The following is a 26,401-nucleotide window of genomic DNA, read 5'->3' as shown; positions in this document are numbered from 1 at the left end:
CATTTATAACAAAGCTGTAGTTGCTGTTGTCAGCTCCTGATGTATCTGCTTCTTGTTTCTGGACAAAACAGAAATGGGGTCACTCTGAAGCCAATTATCTTGGCCTAGCAACTGACCCCATCAATGTGGTGTGCTGAGGTTTGTGTGCAATTTATGAGGAGTCTTGTTCTAGTTTATTCCTCACTCAGAGCACAAAAAACAAAGTGACCCTAGATGGTTTAGGCTAATTTAATAGCTCTATAAAATTTCTCACATCTGTGTTTCAACTCTCACAGCTGATCTACTTTAACATATTCAGGAGACAGGTTACTAAATTTCCTGAGAAGATAAAGAGATTGTCCACAAACTATTGGGTCAGTGGTCTGATTCCTAATAGAAATAGTTAGTAAAAACCTTGACAAACAGGCACCTAAAATAATTTCAGCAGAAGCTTCAAATTGAAATGATAATAATGGAAAGTTTGGTGAAAAAACTATATACAGGCCATTTATGTTGTAATTGCTTTTTTTTTCTGTCTTGATCTCAAAATTAGCCGCTTCAGGTGTTGCCAGGGCTTTAATGGTTTTGAAGAGCTACAATTTACGGGGAAGAGATCTTGTTGTCCATCATGATTGGTTTAGTCAGGGCTCTGCCTCTTTCACCTAATCTCTTAAGTCCTTGAGACTCACACAAGCTATGAGAAAGTATGTGAAGAATAATACAATGATAAACAGCGAGCATGTCTGTATTGGAACCAGTGATGTGAAGCTTTAGCTCTTGTGCATCAAGTACCTGGGCTCAGTCACACTGCAGGTAAAACAAATCTACACACATTTTTACATTTATAACAAAGCTGTAGTTGCTGTTGTCAGCTCCTGATGTATCTGCTTCTTGTTTCTGGACAAAACAGAAATGGGGTCACTCTGAAGCCAATTATCTTGGCCTAGCAACTGACCCCATCAATGTGGTGTGCTGAGGTTTGTGTGCAATTTATGAGGAGTCTTGTTCTAGTTTATTCCTCACTCAGAGCACAAAAAACAAAGTGACCCTAGATGGTTTAGGCTAATTTAATAGCTCTATAAAATTTCTCACATCTGTGTTTCAACTCTCACAGCTGATCTACTTTAACATATTCAGGAGACAGGTTACTAAATTTCCTGAGAAGATAAAGAGATTGTCCACAAACTATTGGGTCAGTGGTCTGATTCCTAATAGAAATAGTTAGTAAAAACCTTGACAAACAGGCACCTAAAATAATTTCAGCAGAAGCTTCAAATTGAAATGATAATAATGGAAAGTTTGGTGAAAAAACTATATACAGGCCATTTATGTTGTAATTGCTTTTTTTTTCTGTCTTGATCTCAAAATTAGCCGCTTCAGGTGTTGCCAGGGCTTTAATGGTTTTGAAGAGCTACAATTTACGGGGAAGAGATCTTGTTGTCCATCATGATTGGTTTAGTCAGGGCTCTGCCTCTTTCACCTAATCTCTTAAGTCCTTGAGACTCACACAAGCTATGAGAAAGTATGTGAAGAATAATACAATGATAAACAGCGAGCATGTCTGTATTGGAACCAGTGATGTGAAGCTTTAGCTCTTGTGCATCAAGTACCTGGGCTCAGTCACACTGCAGGTAAAACAAATCTACACACATTTTTACATTTATAACAAAGCTGTAGTTGCTGTTGTCAGCTCCTGATGTATCTGCTTCTTGTTTCTGGACAAAACAGAAATGGGGTCACTCTGAAGCCAATTATCTTGGCCTACAAGCAGATCTTTCCCTTAAAGAAGGAGTTCTCTGGCATGGTGCTGGAATTCTAGTTGGGGCGTATTTAATTCAATGCCAGACAATATTGTTATGTACTTTAACTTCTCTTTAACTAACTAACAGTAGAGGAATTGGGTGAATGCCTTTTCCAGATGTTGGATGGACATGGAAGGTACGGTCAAAAAAACATTAAATTACAAATATAAAAGAACATCTTCCACTGAAAACTCTGCTCCTTTTGTTTCCTGGAGAAGTTGCTTTACAAGGAAATAACTGAGACATTTGGTGAAGAAAAGTATTTTTTGAAAACTTTTTATCTTTAGTTTTATCAGAAAAAAATAAATGAGGCACCAGGTTACTTTGCTTTTATCACTAAGCCACTTTAGTCTCTGGGAATGGTGGTTAACGTTTTAGGTTAAAATAAAAGTCTTTCTTTATTGGAATGAACCCTTTTAGTTAAATTCTTAAAAACAAGTCAAAAAAAAGTCTATTTTGAAATTCCTCCTTCCATCCCGGTCTGAGCTTGGTGACTAATCTCACTGCTGATCTGAGCTCTGCAGCTGCAGTCTCACCCTGTTGCTTTAAATCAAATGTGGCATAAATGCAGACTAAACATATAAAATGCACATTTTTGTGTGATATGAAATCATGTGCAAATTAGTGATGCTATCACAGTTACCTACTAAATGCAGAGACTAATACCAGGAGCCAGATGAATTATGTCAGCACTGTTATATTCTTCCCTTAATCATTTAATCATCATGTTTTATCATGTGCACTAATAATCAAAACCTGATTAAAAATAAGGAAGCAAGTCTTAAAAAGAATCAATGACTCCTGAGGCACATTTTCTAATTGTCCACATCATCACAGGTTTGTAAAATTACATCATTAAACCTCTTAAGCTGTAATTTGATATGCACTTTTTATTTCTCTTTGCTATTTGGGCTTTTTGGAACTTCATAAGTATAAAAACTAAGCATTACCTTTTGAAATGATGTAGTTTTAGAGAAAAACAAAATATTCAACATTCAAACATTGAAAGCATTTTGCATGAAAAACTGGCAATGCCCTTTTCTTTAGGAACATGTTCACACCATGAACAACAGACATCATCAGTACTTGTTTGTTGTCGTACCACTTGACAACGCACAATTTTAAGTACTGTGACCCAAAATGTGATGTACACTGTGGAATTATAATCTTTAAGAGTGTGATGTTGGTTGAAGATGAACTTATAATAAATGCTTTTATAATTAGTGAGCTTTAGCAGGTGCATATGCAAGTAGGTTACTGATATAATATAGAACAATAGTTTGCTTCAACAATTATTATCTTAGGAAGTAGACAGTTACAGGACAGAGTCCTGTCGTTTCCTTGTTACCAGTAACAAACTCCATCTCTGTGTGGAATCTTTTGAGCAACATGGAATCTGCTGGCAGCTAAATTGCCACATCTGGAAATGATTTACCATGAAAGAAATTGTAATTTGGACTAAGTACAATACTTTTTTTACTTCAGATTACAATACTATAGTAATTATTGAAAGTTGTTCGTACAGCAGTAGCTGTAAGCACAATACAGTTTACTTTTTTATTTTTTTTAACCATTTTAAACAATTTTTTTTGTTTCGTTTTCTGAATGGCTAATTTACATTAAGACCAGAAATTCCCAGGTTTATTTTAGCCACAGCTGAATTAAACAAAACCAAAGTGCAGACTTACTTAAATAACTCGCTATTTGAACACACTTAATCACGTATTTCAACAAAAGTCATTCTAACATACCTTTAGCAGTATTAAGTCAGTCCCCATTTCATTCTCTCTGCTCCTCGTCATGTCCTTAAATCTGATCCCCCGTTTGTGTTGAGGCAGCAGCATTAAAACCTCCCATCAGTCTTTTTCCTCAGCAGCTGCCCCAATAAATCAATGGCCCCAATAAAAACAATATAAGTATTTCCTGCCCGCATTACCCATCAAGCTCCAGACGTAAATGTATTTACATTTCCTCTTTTCTCTTCATCTTGTGTTTCTTCTGGTTAATTTATTTCCCATCTCTTTTGTTACCACTGGTCAAATATATAAATGTAAATTGTTGACAGTTTCAGGTTCTGGATTTTAACAGAACAAGTCGGTTTCATAAACCATAGAATCAAACCATAGAAACAACATAAATAACATGATTTATCTTCCTGGTTGTTCTTTATCTTTGTATAACAGCAGTGAGACTTTTCTTGTCATCTAGGGTTACGTTGTTTTCTGTGCACCGAGTTACCAGTCTACCAGGTGGTTTCAGGGTCATCAGGAAATTCTAATATTGCATTTGAGGGGTGCGTGGAGATGCAGTCATATGTGTAGTAAAGCAACAAACTCAGCACACAGCCTTTCTGGTGCACCGGTGAAGAGGACAGACTGGTAGATAGGTGCAAACCCAGTCTGTCTGTGGGTGTTTACATAGGATGTCTTTAGTGTGTTGTTGAGGCCCAGGTCGAGGAGTTTAGTAACCAATGCAGTGTTGAATGCAGAACAGCGGTTAGCAGCATCTCTGACACATGTCTTTGGTAAATGTTAAACTTATGTATGTATATATGTTTGACTTACATATTTAAGGTATTCTTTTTTTTTTACTCCAAATAGTCCTGAAGACATAATTAAAAAAAACAAAAACAGGTGATCCTTGGCAGAGATAATCTGTCTGGTTACATTGTACTTAAAAATAAATAAATACAAATAATAAATACAAATAAATCTATAAATCAATACATTTGTAATATTAGTAATTAATTTGATCTTCAGATTTGGTCAGTTCTCCTTGTATACAAAGTCTGCTCAGGGCTCCACAGACACATCAGAGGTTAAGAATGATGAGCTTTGGTCTTGAACCAGCTGGAGCCACTAGATGGCATCATAACAATAACTGAGCTAAGTTGATGAAGTGAATGTAGAAGTAGTGTGGCTTTGTCATCTTTCTTCAGGATGATTTCTCAAAATGAATAAACTCATCAATCACACAACCAGCGCAGAGATTTCTTCAAAACCTGAATACAGTGATTAACAAATGTCATCAACCCATATTTTATTCACATCAGAACATAAACAAACATTGATTGATGCTGAAAGCTTTAACTTACATTTGTGGATTGCACAGCGAACTGTGTCCACAGTTTCTGCTGTGTGTTGCTGAGCCCATGAAGCAATGTTAAGTAGAGAATCAGGCCTGTTTTTAATGCCGTGCTGCCTGAGGCCCAAAGATCAAGCGCATCCAGTTTTGACCTTTGACCTTGTCCTTGCTCACAGATTCCTCATGATTCTCCAAATCTTTTGATGATATTATAAACTGTAGATGGTGGGATCTTCAAAGTCTTCACAATTTTACATTGAGGAACATTTTTCTGAAATTGTTCCACAATTTTTAGACACAGTTTGTCACAGATGGTGAAACTCCTGCACATCTTTACATTCCAGAGGCTCTGCCTCTCTGAAATGCTCCTTTTATACCCTGTCGTGTTACTGAGCTGTTGCCAGTTAACCTGATTAGTTGTCAAATGCTCTTTGATTTGTTTTTTATTTGCTGCAAATACTTTTGTAGCCTTTTGTTTGCTGTGTTGGTGTAAAATGTCTCATTTTCAACATCTGATATGTTGTTTATGTTTTATTGTGAATAAAATAAGGGTTGATTAGATTTGCAAATCATTGCCTTCTGTTTTTATAACAGTCGCTCTATTTTCATCAGTAACAACTGTTCTTGGTCTTTGTCATCCTCTTCAATTCAATTTAATTCAATTCAATTCAATTCAACTTTATTCACAACAAAGTCATCTCAGGGCACTTTACAGAATAAAGTCAAGATTATAAAAATGTATAGAGAAAACCCAACAATTCCCCCTTTAACAAGCCCTAAGCAACAGTGGAGAGAAAAAAAACTCCCTTTAACGGAAGAAACCTCCAGCAGAACCAGGCTCAGGGTGGACGGCCGTCTGCCTTGACCGGTTGGGGTGAGTGGAAAGGGGAGAGAGAAAATAACAGAGCAACAAAAGCAACAACAAAACATCGGGCAGGTTGGTAGGACCAGTAGCTGCACACTGGAAGACACACAGCTTCAAAGCCGGGGGACACCTGCAGAAAGGGACAGAGAGAGGGGGACAGAGAAGGACAAAGACAACTACGGGGGAAAACAGACAGAGTTAATGTCATACAGTGGTGACAATTGTGGGGTGAGAGGAGAGAGGGACAAGAGGAGGAAAGGAGCTCAGTGCATTGGGGGGTGGGTCCCCCAGCAGTCTAAGCCTATGGCAGCATAACTATAACTAACCATATGCTTTATTAAAGAGGAAGGTTTTAAGCCTAGACTTAAAAGTAGAGAGGGTGTCTGCTTCCTGAATCTGAACTGGGAGCTAGTTCCACAGGAGAGGAGCTTGATAGCTAAAGGCTCTACCTCCCATTCTACCTTTGGAAATTCTGGGAACCACAAGTAGGCCTGCATTCTGAGATCAAAGTGGTCTACTGGGATGATATGGTGCTATGAGATCTTCTATATATGATGGAGTCTGACCATTCAGAGCTTTATATGTAAGAAGCAGGGTTTTAAATTCTATTCTAAATTTAATGGGAAGCCAATGGAGAGAAGCTAGTGAAGGTGAAATATGATCTCTCTTGCTAGTTCCAGTCAGCACTCTTGCTGCAGCATTTTGGATTAATTGCAGGCTCTTTAGTTACTGGGGCATCCTGAAAGTAGGGAATCACAGTAATCCAACCTAGAAGTAACAAATGCATGGACCAGTTTTTCGGCATCACTTTGAGACAGGATGCTCCTAATTTTGACAATGTTCCGTAGGTGGAAGAAGGCTGTTCTAGAGATTTGTTTTATATGTGAGTTAAAGGACAAATCCTGATCAAAAATAACTCCAAGATTCCTTGCAGTAGTACTGGAGGCCACACTTATGCCATGTAGAGTAACGATATGGTTGGACATCATATCTCTGAGATTTTTGGGACCAAATACTATGACTTCAGTTTAAGTAAAAAATTGTGGGACATCCAGGCCTTTATGTCTTGTAGGCTTGAAGCTTTATTAACTGATTATTTTCATCTGGTTCCATAGATAAATATAGCTGGGTATCATCAACATAGCAGTGGAAATTTATGGAGTGTTTTCTAATTATGTTGCCTAAAGGAGACATATATAAAGTAAAAAGTATTGGTCCTAACACAGAGCCACAGAGTATTTTAGAATTAAAGGGGAGATTCCTCCTCATCCATCACCTTTCATACCAACTCTTCCTCCTCTGCGTTTCTCTCCATTGCAGATGGATGCACATGTACCACCTGTGCCACTGAACTGACATTTAACCTCTGATTGGTCATTAGAACCGTGTGTGTTCATTTTTGAGTTGTTGTGTGTAAAAGGTCACAACTATGTTGGAGTTGTGTTCACATTTTTCTGCCAGTGTATCACAATGTGAAATGTGCTTGGTGACTGAGAACATGTTTAAAGTTTAGCAAAAAAGAACGATGAGCTTTGCAGATTGCGTCTGATAAAGCTGAACATTTTTTAAATTTTGGCCAAAAGAGTGTTTGATTTGAAAAATGAATTGAGGTCCCTGAGAATGTGCTTCAGAGATTTGGTTTAGTGTTTTAGCAAATTAAAGTAAAGAACAAAGTCCTGAAACACAGACATTCTGTACTCTGTTGACTTTCCAACCACAATGGCCACTATGCAAACCTCCAGCTGTGGTTTTTGTACTCTTGTTCTTTCTGCACATGGTTCAAATCAGTGAGCTACAACCAAAGTACAAATCAAATTTTCCATCTGGCTTTTTTATAAAACCTAGAAAACCACACGAGAAAAAACAAATGAGAATAAGAGTTATTGATTTATTGCAAAGAAACAAGATGCTGCTGCAGCAGCTACAGCAGGATCCAAAACATTAATAAAACATAAAGAGTAAAGTACCTCAAAGTCATTTCATAGATTCTTAGATTCATAAGCAAAACTTAAGCAAACAGAAATTACTGTTTCATTGAATCTAACATTTCAATAAACATCATGAGAACACGGCAAAACACATTTTTTTAAAAACAAATGTTTTCTGATCCAATGAGCTCTGATGACCAGTCACAGGAAGCTGGATGTCAGCGATTGAACTGGTGTGAGGGGGTGAATGTTGACCTCAGATAAGGTCGGGCTGTTTCCGGAAGAAACTCTGAGCAAAAACACACAGTTCAAACAAAGTGAGACACTGATGTAAAAAAAAATAAAAAATAAAAAAAAAAGTTACTTCCTGAGGTTGATCTTTTTACTCTTCATGCACTGAGAGAATCCAACAGGTAGAATGTGGGAGAACAACATTTGATAGCTGAGCTAAGCCAACTCTGCCTAAAAGAGCTTTATTCTTCAAGAGTTGGTCATCTAAGTCTTCATAAATACCAAGACCGAACCAGACCACCCATCACTATTCAGCATCTCATCAGCGGTGATGACAACCAATTCATCCCCCTATTTAGTGCTACTTCTGATCACGATTAGGGTTAGAGGTTTCATATTCATTTCATATTTCTGTATTAAATATGGCTCACTGGCTTTACATTAAGACAAACTGTACCTCTGCTCCTGTTTGTTCTCATGACTATTTGTCCATAGTTGGTGTCTCTTATTCTCACTGCTGTGTAGACTACAGCTTGATCAAATTCTGTATAAAACAAAGCAAAAAACATACAAATTACATTAATGCAACTATTACAACTTATACCACTAGTGTTAGTACATTTACTGCAAATATTAAAACAGTTTACTGTGACCTACAAGTAAAAGCTGTTGTGGTTTTACATGCAAATTTTACAACTGCAACATGATTCACTTTCAGTTTCACATCCAAACGTAGAACTCGCTTATATGCTGTAACCTTCAACTGGTGCCTCAGGGTTTGTACCTGCTGGCTCACCCAGGGTTGCTCATGGAGGGTTTGCTGGGTTTTTCTCTAAGGTTCTCTAAAGCATCTAAGGACTCGACCTTACGTTGTTCAGAACCTTAACATGAGTCTGTTGCGATTTGATGTGGTATAAATAAAACTGAATAAATTAAATAAACTTAATTGTTCAGTCTGTGCAGGATTGTGTGAACAATAAAATCAGATTTATCTCTGCTGACAGCCCAACTCACATGTTTGAAATGAAACAAAGTCATTAGCCAGCACCATAAGTAAAACACTGCAGAAGCATTAATAACATGAAAATCTGACCAAGACGAGGAGGAGCAGCAGTTATTTGGCTATTTTCCCACAAATGACATCATCTATAATCCTGCTGAGCAGCCTGCAGATGAATAACAGTCTGCAACATAACATACATGCAGATTAAAATACTACAACTACAAAATAGATTATTTGTGCTCTTACTGCAATCAGTTACAATTGTATCTTTCATGTATTTTCTCAATAGAACACTGGACAACTTTAGTGACTTTGCAGTGTCTGCTGTCATGGATGTGGGAGTGAGCTGATCCGGTACTGCAGGAGTCCAAAAGCTTCTAAAAGTTTGTGGTGGCACAGTCCTGATCTTTAAACACCCTCCACCCTCCCTCATGGTAAGTCGCTTGCTGTTACAGAATGTAAAGCTTCACTTATTCAAAAAATATTCACAAAAACATAATCAGGTTTGCAGCTTTGGACATAATTTATAATAGACAGGACTGAACACACATGAAAATGTTAGAGAGAAAACTGTATATTACTGAAGTGACTTCATGTAATTAGTGATCACACAAAGGAACAGACCCACATTTTTATATGTTTTGCAAATTATTATACACTTCAGATTCTTTCTTTCCCCCAATTTTTTTCTTTTTTGTTTCAGAGAAACATGCAGGTCAACGTTCAGCTGAAGTGTTTTCATCAGAAACAGGAAACTGGACGACCACAGAGCTGTTAGCATCAGTTTCAGACTCACCACACAGTAAAAACTGACTAAGGTGCAAAGTACAACACACTGTCCTCAACTCAAACACAACCAACAGTTGAAGAGTTAAGAACTAAAATACATTAACTTTGAATTAATGGTTTGAATGTTGTGTACTGTAAAAAGCAAAGATTATAACACTATTTGTATCACACATTAAAAGCATCAAATGGAAAAAACAAGCTGTTTGCTTTGAAAAGTCTTGTGATGCATCTTTTTTAGAATGGCCCCCTGTCCTGTCCTTTTGAGGGTCTAACCTTAACTGCAATTTCTGGAAGCTGAGTTATGTTCCATCACTCATTATGTAACATTTTTAGTCCTGTAACACCAGAATTCAGCTTTTTGAAAACACAGTGTGTTCAGATGTTCAGTCCTACAGTGTTAGATGAGGACCAGTTCAAAATGTTGTGACCACGATGGTTTAGAGCTGAAAATGGTTCCAAGGAGCCCAAACACACAAAGACACACTGAGCACAAGAAACAAACACATTACCTCTGCTTCGTCTGATTGGGTGCTGATGTTTCTTATTAACATCACTGTATGTGATGTGATGTGTGATGTCATCTTCTGCATCTGTTACTTCACTAGCTGCAATAAACCAAAAGCAATGGAATTTACAATGTAACAATCTTAAAGGAGAGTACAGTTTGTTTAATAAATTAATCTAGAACATAAGATATACACTTCAAAAGTATTGGAACAAGAAGACTAATTTATTAGTTTTTGCTGTACACCCCATGTACCCTGTTCCACCCCGTCCTTATCACATGGCATCAGTTTTTTCTAAAGTGTAATATTCTGGCCTTTTGTCAAATCCTTTGGGGCTGTTTTAGGATACAAAGGGTGTCCAACTGACTTGTACATTAACCTACTCACAGTAGAGTCTGTATTATTTCTTCTCCATGTACAATTTGGCAACTATAGGTGACACTGGGGAACCAATGGCACAACCATGTTTCTGCCTGTAGAGGCCTAAACACAGTTTAAATGCATAGGAAGTCGTAGAAGAGTTCTGTTTTCAATAACTTATGGAATATTAGCATCAAATACTGCTGCAAGTAGGTAAACACAGAATATATTAAACTTAACAAAACATCTGTGAATATGCCAAGTGTTGAGGAAGGGTTGGTGGTTTCATCAACTACTGGCCACATGTTGAAATGTTCTTGGATGAGACAGTGAACCTTCACGTTGCCCCAGATGTGGGATTTTTGTACTGACCGAACCTTTTATCCAAAGCATCTGCCTGCAAACAAATGAGTGAATTTAGAATTCAGAGGTAAACATCTTACCTTTATGTTTCCTCTTAATGCAGCGTATCACCAGTGGAACCAACCACATCAGTAAAACCAGAACACAGACAGATGTAACAGACAACAACATCGAGGAAGATGTAGTAGTTGTAGTTTCAGTAGTGGGTTTGTCTAAAATGAAACAAAAAACATCAAATTCCTCCTGGCTTTACCCTACTAACCTGTGAGGTGTGGAGGTGGAGATGAAGTAAAGGAGGTGGAGGTGAGTTGGGTAGTGGTTGTAGGTTTTTCTGTAGAGAAAATCACCTGTTCAGGTGAACATGTGGATGAAATAAGTGTTGAAATCAAAGTGAAGCTCCTGACCTGTGACGTAGATCCAGCTGGGTGGAGACTCTCCATGACTGCTGATGTGACACTTGTAGAGGCCTTCATCAGACTTGGTAACATGGTGGATGGTCATGTGACCTGTAGGCTCAGTCCTGATGAGGGAGCCATCTTTATAGAAATCAGCTGGGAGCTTGGAGGGAGGCCTCTTTGTTTGACAGTGCAGAGAGACATCATGTCCCTCCATCACAGGGAGGACAGGACTCTGCAGGATCACTGCTCCACCTCAACACAGAGACAAACTACAGCATTTCATCCATTTCCACACAGCTTCATCAACACTAACTCCACAGTCTGATCTTACCAGTGACAGTGATGGTGATGCTGTTACTGGTTGATCCCTCTCTGGACTCACACCAGTAAACTCCACTGTCCAATGGGACTGTCAATCTGATGGTACAGGAGGAAACAGCAGCTTCTCCCCAACCATCTCCACACTGAGTCCTCTGTCTTTTGGTTGTGTTCCTCCTCACTATCCATCCAGCAGAGCTGTCGTCCTCCTCACAGCTCAGAGACACAGAGTCTCCTCTAAACAGCTGAGGTCTGCTGGGACTCACAGTCAGACGAGCTGTGAGAAATTCGGTTTAGGACTTTAATTATAAAGTAACTCTCTCCAAGACACATACATTACATTTACTTTAATAACCGATAAACAGGTCGAGCAAAAAAAACACTCTGTAGCAATTTCAACATATACCCTGGTCAGTTCAAACACTGATTTATCTGTCTGGGTCAGAGAACATTAATTGGACAGAGTGTGTTGTAACTGAGAAACCTTTATAAGGATAATACTCATAATTTGATGAAGTGTGGATTCAGGAAAAAAATCAGTGGTGCTGCAAGATTACGTGTAAGTCGCTTTATAAAAGCAACTGCTAAATGACTAAATGTAAATTATGATTGTTTATTCATATATACTTTTGAAAACAGCATAACAGGGCAGAAGTTCAGAATGAGATATACATGTGCATGTTCGCGTTCTTTAACAATTTACTGAAAACCTTTTTTGTGTAAATCTGTTCCTGGATTTTGTGGACAAACACCCCTTCAGTTTTTTCTTCCCCCATCACCTTCACAAAGGTCTTCGTATCATGTGTATTACATGAACCAGGACTAAGAAACTAATCTAAATGTAAAAATATGATTTAAAAAATCAATATTTGAAGTTCACTCACCTTGGTTTGTTGTGCAGCACAGAACTGAGGTCACAGCTGAAGAGAAACAAAATTCAAGGTTATTTCTTCATTTATTATTTGGATCTATTAGTTTTGACAATTGTAACTTTATCCTGGAGCTCATAGAAAAATGGATCTACAACAAATGAATTAATAGCAAATGTAATCAACATTCTTACACATACATAGACGTTCATATATTAGTACTATAACAAAACAGCACACTGCTGATTTCTTGCTGTGATTCTTTTAAACATCTTTTTCTGTTTTTTTTTATCTTTGGCCCTGGAGCAAACTTCAGGACAATAGTCCAGATATGTCTGCACTAAGCACTGAACAACTCCCTTCAAGTGTTTGGAGAAAATGAAGACCATGACTTTTTATCAACATATCATTTACATTTGATTTCTAATATATTATAACCTAAAAACAGTTTCCTCTGACTTAGACACGTGAAGAGTAGTTTATTGTGAGGTACTTTGTACTAGAACTTTCTTCTAAAATAATGACACTCAAGATGCTGTAAAATAGTTTGACGGCAAACATAAAACCATGCTTCTCATCTTTTACAAAGCAGGAACACTTCTAGTATTCCACACAGAGGTTTTCTCATATTAGGAAAAAAGGGCATTTGAGCTCTTTTTTCCAAATTATTGCATATTACTTGAAACTGATTGATTTTAAATAGTAAATGTTAAACTTTAGAAATTGTATTTTACACAGATGTGGTTCCTCGCACATCTATGAAGGCTCCATTAAAGCTAATGGATTTCAAAAGGTTGTGCTGTTGTCCAGACAAAATGTTTTTCAGTTTAATTTATTTCTGCCTTAAATTTCCATTTCATGCAGCATCCCAGTTTTTCTGGAAATGGGTTTTTGAGCTTTTATGAAACGTGACTGCTGATGGTTTTAAACCATTTGTGATAAGTTTTTGTAAAAGTCGTTCTTGGACACTTGATTAATGAAGCTCACTGCAGTATTTAAACGAAATTTTATTGAATTTATTTTAATTTATGTTTAAATAGCAGCTCACATCTCAATACTAAAATATTTAGGACAAGATGAAACTTCTCTTACCTTCTTTAAAAGATTAATTAAAATAAAACTGCAACCATCTGAATAAATGTTCGTACTAGAACTTTCTTCTAAAATAATGACACTCAAGATGCTGTAAAATAGTTTGACGCCAAATATAAAAATATGCTTCTCATCTTTTACAAAGCAGGAACACTTCTAGTATTCCACACACAGGTTTTCTTTTTTTCCAAATTATTGCATATTACTTGAAACTGATTATTGATTGTAAATATTAAATGTTGAACTTTACAAATTGTATTGTACACATCTATGAAGGCTCCATTAAAGCTAATGCATTTAAAAAGCTGGTGCTGGAATCCAGACAAAAGGTTTTTTAGTTAAGTTTAGTTTATTTTTGCATATTCTGCACATATTACAGCAGCATTGCTCAGTAGTCAAACAATCAGCCACCGAAGACATTTGAAGCACTATGAAGTAGAAATACAGCAATTAACTTCGGAACAACCGAGATTCTAAATCAAGCAGAAAGAAAGAATTCCATGAGACGTGACTCAACCTTCAGATAATCAAACCTGGATGACTGAGAACTTACTTACTTAACCTTTAATCTGTCTACAAGTAAAATGTGGACATTGATCATAACGGAGGTTTTATCTATATCTTATATTTTTAAGAGATTATTTATATATCTATTTTTTTCAAATGCTGCTCTACTGTGACCAACTTCAGCTACTCAACAAAACATTTTCCCTCCGTTTTGTTACATTCCAGATTTTGATCTGTTACCTTTTTTCTTGATGTTGATAAGTATAATATTGTTTAATTCGCATTTTTTCTTACAACCACTTGTCATCAACTCCCTTAACATTCTTTAGCTCTAGTTATTCATATCATACAGATGGTACTTACAGAGGAAAAACTGAAGAGTTGTTGGGTCCATTGTACGACTTGATATGAGATCATCACACATTTGGTCAAAGAAGCCCCCTACTTCCTCCTTTTATGGCCTTTCAGTTTCTCTCCAGCAGGTGGCAGGAAATAGCTCGGTTACATTAGATCACAGAGGTAAACCATCAAATGACTGACACTGTTAAAATATTTCATAATAAATTCTCAAATCGACCCTGCTAACCTGGGACTGGTGGGCTACCTCCAGCTGCCCCAACACAAGCAACCAACCCTGAGTCTGAGGGGGCACAGACAGATTATGAGGCTGTGGATCCACATTCCCTCCAAAAACAAAACCATACATCTCATTACATAACTTCAGACAAGCTCAATCAAATCAATCTGTTCCATTTACAGATGAGTTCAGTCCAAACCACCACAGAAAAGTAAACATGAAACACCAGCGGCGATAAACCACAGCCAAGTCACAAAAATGTGTATAATTAACATAATTATTAATAAATATAATATCTTATGCACGTCTTCCTAGTCCTTAGTTCATTTTGAATTCTGGACTGGATTTAAAATCACCTCAGGTCTTTATTTGCTCATTCACAACCACTGATATCAATAAGTTTATTCAATATGTTTTTATTCCCCTTTATTTTTTATAATATATAAGAACATAAAATGTGTTCGAGGGTGAGTCTTAATAGAGAGCAGCAAAAATAGCAATTTATTATAAACTGTAAAACAGAACAATAAACAAAAAGGATAAAGTAAACAGTGAAATACTAAATAAACACAGTGTTAAAACTGTACAAAAGGCTTTGAAAAGGCAGTAAACAAAAGGAGGATTTATGGAACACGTTCTGCTGTAGCGACCCCTGAAGGGACAAAGCAAAACCAGGAGATGCTAATTCAAAAGTCAGAGATCACACTCATGTTCCAGCATCATCAATGTTGATGTCACAGACCCCTGTGAGTAAAATAAAAAAACTTGTGTAATTCAGGAGCTTAGAACTTATGGTGTGTATTAGCTACAGGCAGCATCATTAATTATAAAGAGCAACTAAATATGGGCTGAGGTTCATTACTCTGAATTTTTGCATGAAACACCTTAAAAAAGACCCTTCCTGCCACAACCATCCCATTTTTATCCGGGCTTAGGACCAGCACCAAGGTGGCCCTTGGTGGCTGGGCAGGGCCATACCTGATGTGCTGGGATTCAATCCCACCACCTTCTGTATCTAAACCTGAAGATCTACCCATTGAGCCACCAGATCAGAGTGGAACAACAGTTTTGTTTTTGTCACCCACCGTTTATAACATGAAAAGAAACTCTGTAAGCTCTGTAGCAGTCATTTACTTTTATTTTTCCTGATCCTCATTTACAGGGATATTTCCACTGTTTCAAAATAAATGATGGCTACAAACGCTCAAGCACAAAAGATGCAGGACCACCAACCTGTTCAGCCAAATGTAAAAGTAAAGTAAATGGTAACTCTGAAATTTTATACCTGAGAGTTGTTAGTTGTACATACAAACTGTCCCCTGCTCACAGTTTTGCTTCAGTTGGTGCTGAAATGATGGCAGACGTCAGGATGTTGATTGTTCTTTAGTTTTTAGTTTATTTTAAAGTTTAAAACTGATATGATAACAAAAGAAAAATAGTGTGAGTAAAAGTAATGTGACATAATCCGTGAAGATGTCTAACCTGTTTTTTCTGCAACATCTGTGGTTGTACAACATCCTCCTTTAAAATCAATCTGTATCAGACCACAGAGACACAATAACCAACAAGTTCCTCAAAGAATTAACTTCAGTAGTGAAGCTAGTTAACCAATAAATGAATTATCAGTTCTGGTTTAAACGGCAACTTCACCAATTTTCCACTTGCTTTCTATGGCTTTAGTTTAGGGTGTAAATGTACATTAATGCTTTTAAACCTCCCTCTAACTTCCCTATATTAACATGTTTGTCTGCTTCTAGCTAAAAACTTCCTCCAGATGACATCACCCAAAGGAGTTTTTCATCATTAGGAGTTCCAAAAACAAGGAAATGACAAATAGACTTTAAAAACCAGTTATATTACCTTTATTGTCTTTAATATGTACCAGAAACAGATCCTATACTGCAGCTTAAACAAAGCACACCTGTAACTATGGTTAAAAAAAATAAAAGAACTCTTTATATTCATGTCAAAGTGAACATCTTCTAAATTAAAGCTGTAAATGTTCTTTGTTTGCTCTCCAATGTCAGATCAGACTCATTCTTCATTCCCAAGTTTCAGAGTCACAGTTAAAGAAGATCAGTGACCAGGTCTGAGGTTTTATCATTAGCTACATGTTTTCAGACACAGAGCAATGTTCAGTTGCTGTGTGACGGTTTGGCTGCTTTTTGTTCCTGCTCAGTTCAGACCTGCATCAACATGTAGAACAGGTCAGACTGGTTCTACTGGGAAGATTTTAGAAAGAAACGAAACATAAACCCTGCAGCTACATTATTAATTGAGATTGAAGCTGAAATAAAGAAATCTTTACTAAATGTGCAAGTTTTTGAACAGGGAAGGACATCTTACTTAACTTTATAGTGTTTGCTCAAATGATGAAAATCGATAAGCTCTATGTGTTCTGTAATTGAACAGAATAGAACACAAAGGTTAACTTGAAGTAACATTCAGATGATGATTGTAGCCTCTTCACTAACTGTTTGGTGTTCACCATTGTTGGCTTCAGTTTAGTTGATTCTACATGTTGAAACAGCAGCAGGAGATTCAGTAGTAAAGAGATCTGACATTGGACACTAGCTGATAGGCACCTGCTTCATCACCAGGAAGTTCATATGAGTTTTTCCATGTGTGAAACAAACTTTGGGGAAAAACAAAACAAAACTTACAACAGCTACAACAACAAAAAGCACACTAACAAGTGGCAGAGCAACTGCCAGTTCAAGATTGATGTTAGTGTCTCCTCCAACCAATTGCATTCCAGCTCCAGCACCTGTGAGAAGAGAATGAGATGTGAGGTGTGAGTTGTCAGGTAGGTGATGAATCCATTTTTTCTTCAAACTCCTGTCAGACATTGCTACAAAGTCTCATCAGCAACATCTTTAGAAAACACAAACATCTGATCTGTGAGGGTTCACTCTCACATCAACAACCAGGAAGCAGCTTCACCTCTGATCCACACACACACACACACTCACCTGGTGGTTTAACATACAGGTTGATGATATTTCTTGTTTTTTGTCTCTCTGATTGATCCAACACTCGTATGTGCCACTGTGAATATTCATCACATTCTTTAGAATCAAGGACGCTACTCCATCCTTCATCTCACTGTCCTTGAGCTGCACCCAGTTCGTATAACCTCGATCCTGGTTGTCAGGAATAGACCTTCCATCACGGTATAAAAACACGTAATCTTCTTTGTTAACCATGGTCCACTTCACAGTTGTGATGGGGGTGTTGCTGTGATCTCGACATTGCAGAGTGATATTTTCTCCAGTCTCAGCTGTGATGTTTGTCAGGAATAAAGTAGAGACACAAAGCAGAGAGGTTAAATGACTGGAATAACATTTTCAACTTCCACAGCAACTGGCACTGGTCTCTGATTGACTGGTTCAGAGGTTTTACAGTACACTGGTACACTCTTGTATGGCCATCTTTGTAAAAACACTTTTAATTTATGCATTCTGTGGCCCTTTGCCCTAACCCTTCAATTAATCCAAAATGCTGCAGCAAGAGTGCTGACTGGAACTAGCAAGAGAGATCATATTTCACCTTCACTAGCTTCTCTCCATTGGCTTCCCATTAAATTTAGAATAGAATTTAAAACCCTGCTTCTTACATATAAAGCTCTGAATGGTCAGGCTCCATCATATATAGAAGACCTCATAGCACCATATCATCCCAGTAGACCACTTCGCTCTCAGAATGCAGGCCTACTTGTGGTTCCCAGAATTTCCAAAAGTAGAATGGGAGGTAGAGCCTTTAGCTATCAAGCTCCTCTCCTGTGGAACCAGCTCCCAGTTCAGATTCGGGAAGCAGACACCCTCTGTACTTTTAAGACTAGTCTCAAAACCTTCCTTTGATAAACCTTATAGTTAAAGCAGCTCAGTCAACCTAAACTAGCTCTTAGTTGCTATGTCACCAATGCATGCTATTAACTTTGTGTCTTTTCTCTCTAGTAGTTGTCTTTGTCTGCAGGTGTCCTCGGCTTTGAAGCTGTGTGTTTTCCAGCGTACAGCTACTGGTCCTACCAACCTGCCTGATGTTTTGTTTTTGCCTTTGTTACTCTGTTCTTTTCTCTCTTCACTTTCCACTCACCTCAACCGGTCAAGGCAGATGGCCGTCCACCCTGAGCCTGGTTCTGCTGGAGGTTTCTTCCGTTAAAGGGAGATTTTCCTCTCCACTGTTGCCTAGTGCTTGATCCAGGGGGAATTGATGGGCTGCCTCTGCCTTCTAGTATAGTGTGGACTGTTTTGTAAAGTGCCTTGAGTTGAATTTATTGAATTGAATTTACCATTCCAGCCAAATAGTTACCCATAACCTAATCTTAACTGAGATTAAACCATCAAACAACCCTTTGAAAACCTGCGAGAAAGTAAGACCAATATAGAAAACTTTTCAGGTTAACTGTTTAACCAGAAAACACATTTGTCTGCATAACCAGGTTTCTAATCAGCTTTCTTCAACAGTGCATGTGTGGAACAAAAGGCTGCAGACAGGAACACACAGCTGAGTGAAAGACTGAACGAAAAGATAAGATCACTGCACAGAGCACTGCCTCCTAATGTTAAATAAACCATTAAGATTCTAAATAAATCACTTTCCCCATGTAGTACACACAGAGACAGACACAAAGCATCTTCTGTTACTGTACTGTACATAACATTATTTACAATATTTCTGAGTAATCACATTACTCTACTGTTGCATGTGTGTGCAGATTTACAGTAGCCAGGTTTCTTAAGTGCTCGTTAACAGTCAATGACAAGGACATTATGTTAGTAACAACATAAGCTTCAGAGTCTGCTGATATGATCAATAGCACAGTGAAAACCCGGATAAGCGACAGTTTAGTATAGAAATCACGATTTCTATAAAGATGTAACTGATGTTACACAAAGAACCAGATGATTTTCCCCAGTCAACTCCACACTGAGTCCTCTGTCTTTTGGTTGTGTTCTTCCTCAGTGTCCATGCAGCAGAGCTGTCGTCCTCCTCACAGCTCAATGACACAGAGCCATGTTGAAACAGCTGAGATCTGCTGGGATTCACAGTCAGACGAGCTGTGGAAAATTTGGTTTAGGACTTTAGTTATAAAGTCCTAGTATACTGTATTTTATTACAAAAGTAAGCTTATATGCTGGAACTGGTGAATAAAAATGACCAGACAATGTTCATTTTCTGTATCTGTGGTGGATGAGATCAGTTATCTGACATTGGTCTGGCTTTGTGAAAAGATCCAAGAAACATTGGATATTAGGTGAAAATGAACTTGTACTAGTCAGATGGAAAAAATAAGTAGCTTCCACCTAGACACATTTACTTTACTCTTATCAACTGTTAAACAGATGGAGAAAAAAAAAACAGAGTTAGACAGAGTTAGTGAGAAACCAGCACCTGTACTGCACCTTTCAAACTTAATAACATGTGTTTTACAGGGTTAGTACCAGCCATGAACCAGGAAGAAACTAATCTAAATATGTAAAATCACCAGTGAAAATATGTTAAAATATCAAAATTGCTTTAATAACCTTGGTTTGTTGTGCAGCGCAGCACTGAGGTCACAGCTGAAGAGAAACAAAAGTCAAAATTATTTCTTCATTTTTTATTTGGTTCCTTCAGCTTCATGCTTGAGTTCATAGAAAACAACAAATATAATATAAACAGAAAATTTAATAAACTTTTTTACACATAAATAAGTTTATAGAAATTTACATATTTCAAGTACAAAAACCAAACAACGCAATGCAATAATACTGTATAGTATAAGTCAACACATTCTTCATGTAGTACTGTTGATATATTTCATATAGAAGTTTTTTATACATTTAGTTTTTATTTTTATGTTTTGTCCTGGAGCAAACTGCAGGACAATAGTCCAGCACTAAGCACTGAACAACTCCCTTAAAGTGCTCGGAGAAAATATGTTAAAATATTTCAGAATAAATTCTCAAATCGACCCTGCTAACCTGGGACTGGTGGGCTACCTCCAGCTGCGCCAACACAAGCAACCAACCCTGAGTCTGAGGGTCACAGACAGATTATGAGGCTGTGGACCCACATTCCCTCGAAACACTAAACCATACATCACATTACATAACTTCAGATGAGCTCAATCAAATCAATCTGTTCCATTTACAGATGAGTTCACTCCAAACCACCACAGAAAAGTAAACATGAAACACCAGCAGCGATAAACCACAGCCAAGTCACAAAAAAGTGTACGATTAACATAATTAATAATAAAAAAAATATCTTATGTGCATCTTTCTAGTCCTCAGTTCATTTTGAATTCCCGACTGGATTTAAAACCACCTCAGGTTTTTATCTCCAAACAAGCACAGTCAAAAAAACTACACCGAATTTATTCAAAATGTAGTTGTACGGAAATGTAGTTTTGGGGGGACTTAAAAGTATTTTTTCACTTTGAAACTTCTCCTGCTTGGCTTATTTAGTGTAATCAACATATAAAATAAAAATGGTTCAGTTCACATATTTGTAACCCTCCTACATGTTTATATTACAAAGATACTGTTCAGGTCAATTTGACCCGGCGACAAAATAGAAGCTATAAACAGTCAAATACTATTTGTTTCTTTGCAACTACGAGACATAATACAGCCCTGTCTCACACTCACACCACATACACACACACACACACGCACACACACACACACACACACACACACACTGAACACACACACTCTCTTGACCTCGTCTTTAAAGTGTGAGAATGCAGGTGTTGACTTTTGACAGGAACCTTCAAACTCTACCCACATTAAGTGGCCACTCAGATGTGTATTTGGGGATGAAGACCATTGATTTTCAACATTTTTTGATGTGAATGTCTTCAAAGACGAGGTCAAGAGAATGCATGTGTCTGTGTGTGTGTGTTTGTGAGTGTGAGGGTGAGACAGGGGTGTATTATTTCTCATAGTTTGTTTGTCTCAGTCCACATTCACTGTCCTGTAGATAAAAACAGTCTTAAACAAAGTCACCTTGTTTCCTTAGATTAAGTTAATAAATGTCGAGTTTAAAATGACACTTGTCTGTTTAGAGCTGAGAAACACAGAGACTGAGGAAGAAATGTTAAGAAATGCATCATCACATTGTTGATAGTAAAAATTTACTGTGGGATAAAAAGAAAAAGGCTGAAGCCTGAACTGCTGTTTGTCCTGCATCAGTGAATTAGTCACTGAGGAAACTGAGGAGACATTTTACACCAACTGATGGTCAGTGTCTTTATCATCAGCAGCTTTGTATGAAGTCTCCTCTTTGGGTCCTTTACGTTTTCTATACATCACAACACCAACAACAACACCACCAACACCAACAAGCAGAGCAACAACTGAGAGACCAACTTTCAGTCCAACATTTCCATCCTTGTCTCCTACAGCATCACCTGAGACTCTGACTGTCAGGGGGATGGTGTTAATTAGTTCAGTCCCGTTTCCAGATGCAACATAACACTCATATGTTCCAGTATCATTGATGTTAACGTTCTTCAGAGTCACAGAAACGTTTCCATTCTTCATCTCTGGGTCTACCAGCTCCACTCAACCATGAAAATGTGGATGCTGGTAGTCTTCACGTGGCTTCATCTCTCTGAAGAAGAAGACATATTCTTCTGATTTCATGTCAGGTTTAGTCCACTCCAGCAGTTTGATGGCAGAGTGAAATTTTCACCAGTCTTCATATTCACCTTATCTGAAGCTGACCCACAAATGGGAAAAAATAGAGGAAAGTATAATGAAAGTCAATAATATTTTTAATAACATGTTTTTATTTTCAATGAATTAATATTCAAACAGCTCTACAATCTAAACCCAGAAATATTCAGAGCCAAACTTTGTTCTCACGAAAGTTGGTTTTTCACAGAACATCCTACAACAAAAACAAGTCAAGAATTAGTTTACTTGTGAGATTCTAATATGAATTTTGTCATCTGTCCTTTCTTGACTTTTTAGCTGGACTAGCTTCTTCCACATATTCATATATTCATATATATCAATATTGCTCCATCAGCGAGCAATATGTCAATAATGACATGACACATTATTCATAGACACAGCGTAACAGCGATTACAGATTCTGTAATAGTATTTTTTTTCTGAGCTTGAATGTGTAATTTCTATACTTAATTCTGAGGACAGAGATCACTCTCTGTTTAAACAGGTGACCAAGTGGGTCATTGGGTTAATAATAGGGTAACTAAAAAGCTCAACCAGACTAAAAGGATGAACCAGAATTTTTATCTCCTGATGTAAATTATAGACATTTAATGTGAATAAATGAGGGAGAAAACAGCCAATCACACAGATTTATAGGAAGGGAGGTGAGAAACTCAGAGCAGGTATGGTTGATAAAACGAGTTAAAGTTAAAGTGACCTTCAGTAAAACTCAGCTTTCTACAGCTCAGGCTTAAATAACTCAGCATTTAGACCAAACCGGCTTTCTGGAACAGGACCCTTTTAGGTTCAGTCATGATTTCACAGTCATTAGTTGATTTCAAGGTTTAGGTTAAAAAATCTTTAGAAGTCACAAACTTGAAAGAAATTGGGCTGATAAATAGATTTTCATTATTTAATGGAAATATGTAACTCTGATCAGATACTACTGCTTAGTGTGTGCACCATCCGCCATTAAACTGCTGACGAAGAACAACAGAGATGCCGCCATTACATGAAAGAACACTAGTGCCAATATTAACTTTAATAAGAAGGAAGTGAAAGTGTATCTGTGACTAAACATATCATCAAGCCAATTTCCAGAGGGGTAACAGTTTTTTTCACTCATTTAACTTCACAACCTAAGACCTGAACTTATAAAAGTTATCACAGTTACAGAGCCAGACAAGTGCTTTTGTTCTGTTTTTTTGCTCAGTGAACAAACTGCCTTTTCAGTAAATGGAAAATCTGCTCAGCTTACCTTGAGAGACAGAACAGCTCAGGAAACATGTGAGGAGACACACAAACCTTAGAGCAAACATCCTTTCTTTGACATCTTCTGCTGTATAAAGGAGTTTAGCTTCATGAAGAAATCCTAATTACTCTACAAAGGCTGTGACAAGAACCGAAAGCTAGTAAGAGGATCTGTCCTGTCTCGGTTTTGTCTCTACCTGTACACCACACCCAGACTGAGGGGAGGGGGAGGAGTCACATGACAACCACCCAGGAAACTGAACGTTTAAACACCTGTTCTGAAGAACATGCAGAATCATGTGTGGTAGCTAACTAACTTGAATCTGTGCAGTGTAGAGCTGCAGAGAGTTATTTTGTTTCTTAATTATGCCATCAGATAAAACTAATGTGTGAGCTATACTTTAGTATTGAAATCGGGAAAAATTATTGCAGTGAAATAATAGTTTCACTGCAATATTTTTTTTTATGATTTAAAAAATGATTAAATGATTTTTAAAAAATGACCAAAGCTTTATGATTAGAGACTAAAACTAACTATTTCCATTTTTAAAAAATGTAACATGTTTTGTTTGTTTAGCAGTTTGCTCTCCCCTTTAAGCTTTGCTGTCTCTGTTCACAGGTTTCTCGTCTGTGATTAAAACCTTTTGCAGTTCTCATTTTGTGGCTGCGGGTGAAGTTAGAACACAGTGGAAGAGCTGTGAGCTAATACTGCATCTCTGTTGGACACTCAAATCTGGAATGAAGCTGTCTGACGTCTACCGATTCAACTCATCCATGTTCCAAGGTGTTCACACAGAATATGTAACTTATGAGGAATGAAGGTACTTTTTTGTATATGTCAGCTTTGTTTTAAGGCATCTGTTGTGTGTTTAACATCCTAAGCTGTCAGTCAGCAGCAAAAGTAGCTAGATCCCAGCCAGGGAAGGCTGAGGATCGTTTATGAGTTAGAAGAGCAAGCTGATATAGACTTGTGGCCAATGGAAAATAAACTGGATGGGAGTTTGACTTCAAGCATATGATTAAACCAATGTTAGTGTTAAAGTTGTTATTCAGGAAAAGCTGTGAATTTAATTAATCAAAATACACTTAAATTTTATACAGGGACCCACACAGCAATTACTGTAATATCCACGAAAGTGTCTGAACTTTGAGGAAACCAAGTTTTGGATGAAAGTGGCTGAGAAACGTGAGGCAGGACAGAAAGAAAGGAAGGAAAAAGAAGAAGAAAAAACAGATAATAAACTGCAACAATAACAGTTAATGTTCCACAGGCAGGAAGATAATGAGACAGGACCAGTAGGGAGAAGAACAGTTATAGACAATAATGATGGAACCACAGATGCTGCTGCAGCAGGACGTGTGTATCCTTCATTACCACGGAATCTTCCCCCAAGTTATGATGAAACACCCACGAGGTCCCCAAGAACACAACGAGGAACCGTGGGACTTAATTGGTCTAAAAAATTGGGTTGTGTTTTCTCCCCTGATCCCTCAGCCCTACCAGTTGCCACTGTAAGCAGCACAGAAATATACCCAATGATACAAGTGGCAAACCCTAACATTGATCAGGGGCAACCGTCAACTATCCTAGTTTATAGAACTTGGAACATGAATGATGTTAAAAAGGCCATAGAAGGAATAACTCAATATAAAGAGGATGTCACTCAATTCGTTGTTGACATGGAAAATGTGCGAAAATCCTACCATCTTAATGGGCAACAGGTCCAGCAGATTTGGATGTGTGCCCTAGGACCAGACTGGCATAACATTAGAGGGGACTGGAATCCCCTAAAGTTGACAGCTGATGGTCCCTTACCGTGGGATCACCAGCTAATGCTGAATAGAGTGAATGGCTTGATTAGAAGAGCCATAGCAAGGTTTAGGCAAAAAGCAAATTATACTGAAATAAGCAGGGCAAGACAAAAAGATGATGAAACCTTCGATGAATACAGACACCGTATGACTACCGTGTTTAAAGTTCATTCGGGACTGACTGACGACAATAATGACCAAGGAGCATATAGACAACAACTAAAAAATGCATTACATGCCGGCTCCAGAGACGCAATTCGAAGCTGGGTGCAAAAGCATTACATAGGGTTGTCAACCGGTACTCTTGACGAGTACATAAACCATGCATTGCATGCTGAAAAAGTGACAAAAGAAAAAAAAAAGAAGACAATGGGGGTATTTTATGGTGAGGCTGAAACTGAGGAAGTGTTTTACCAGAACCAAAATAGAGAAAGAGGCAGAAACCATAGAGGACGAGGGTTTCATAGTAAAGGAGGCAGAGGAGGATTTAGACGAGTGAATAGAAAAATAAAGGATGTTGGAATTGTGGAAAGGAGGGACATTTTGCTATAGATTGTCCAGAAAATAGACAACAAGCATGACTAGAGCCGGTAACCGATGCGGAACCGCGACTAGACGACGATAATGATTATGATGAAGGCCTGATTAATTCTCAATAACCCCTGATAGTGCATTAGAAAATACCATCCTCCGAGACATGCAACAACAAGCTCCGCAACAAGAAAGAGACTTATGGCAGAAGCATGGCGCACGACTTTCGAATGATATCTATGTATGACAAAACAATAAACTTATCCTTCCCCGTTCCCTTTACAAATGGGCTGCAATATTGAGCCATGGTGTTACACATGTCTCAACAGGAGGGATGGTGGGACAGGTAGACCGACACTATACAACCTATGGATTTAACACTTATTCAAAAAATTTTTGTAGAGCATGTTTAACATGTGCCAAACATAATCCACAAGGTAATCTAAGACCCAGAAGGGGGCGTTTTCCC

General features: G+C 37.7%; 1 protein-coding gene and 1 long non-coding RNA gene across 4 annotated transcripts; both read right to left on the bottom strand.

The window, feature by feature from the left end:
- Nucleotides 1–11,231: 11,231 nt before the first annotated feature.
- On the bottom strand, nt 11,232–15,708 carry LOC137138048 (Fc receptor-like protein 5). The gene is made up of 4 exons (XM_067524952.1): nt 15,534–15,708; nt 14,681–14,734; nt 11,640–11,903; nt 11,232–11,560 (listed from the first exon to the last, which is right to left on the bottom strand). Exons 1-4 carry the CDS (start codon nt 15,706–15,708, stop codon nt 11,262–11,264), a joined length of 792 nt encoding a protein of 263 aa, XP_067381053.1. The 3' UTR covers nt 11,232–11,261.
- An 809-nt stretch (nt 15,709–16,517) lies between these two features.
- Nucleotides 16,518–23,775, bottom strand: LOC137137076 (uncharacterized). 3 transcript variants are annotated; one of them, XR_010915662.1, is made up of 6 exons: nt 23,597–23,775; nt 22,071–22,381; nt 20,200–20,235; nt 18,767–19,731; nt 17,644–17,951; nt 16,518–17,438 (listed from the first exon to the last, which is right to left on the bottom strand). It is a non-coding gene; the product is annotated as an uncharacterized lncRNA (long non-coding RNA). The 3 variants fall into 3 exon arrangements; XR_010915661.1 differs by having other exon boundaries at nt 17,644–19,731; XR_010915660.1 differs by lacking the exons at nt 16,518–17,438; nt 17,644–17,951; nt 18,767–19,731; nt 20,200–20,235 and having other exon boundaries at nt 20,259–22,381.
- Between the last annotated feature and the right edge of the window lie 2,626 nt (nt 23,776–26,401).

The sequence above is a fragment of the Channa argus genome, chromosome 12, assembly GCF_033026475.1.
Source record: "Channa argus isolate prfri chromosome 12, Channa argus male v1.0, whole genome shotgun sequence".
NCBI classification, from domain to species: Eukaryota; Metazoa; Chordata; class Actinopteri; order Anabantiformes; family Channidae; genus Channa; species Channa argus.
The sequence above is the reverse complement of the archived record's forward strand: the minus strand, read 5'-3'. Positions and strand labels throughout refer to the sequence as shown.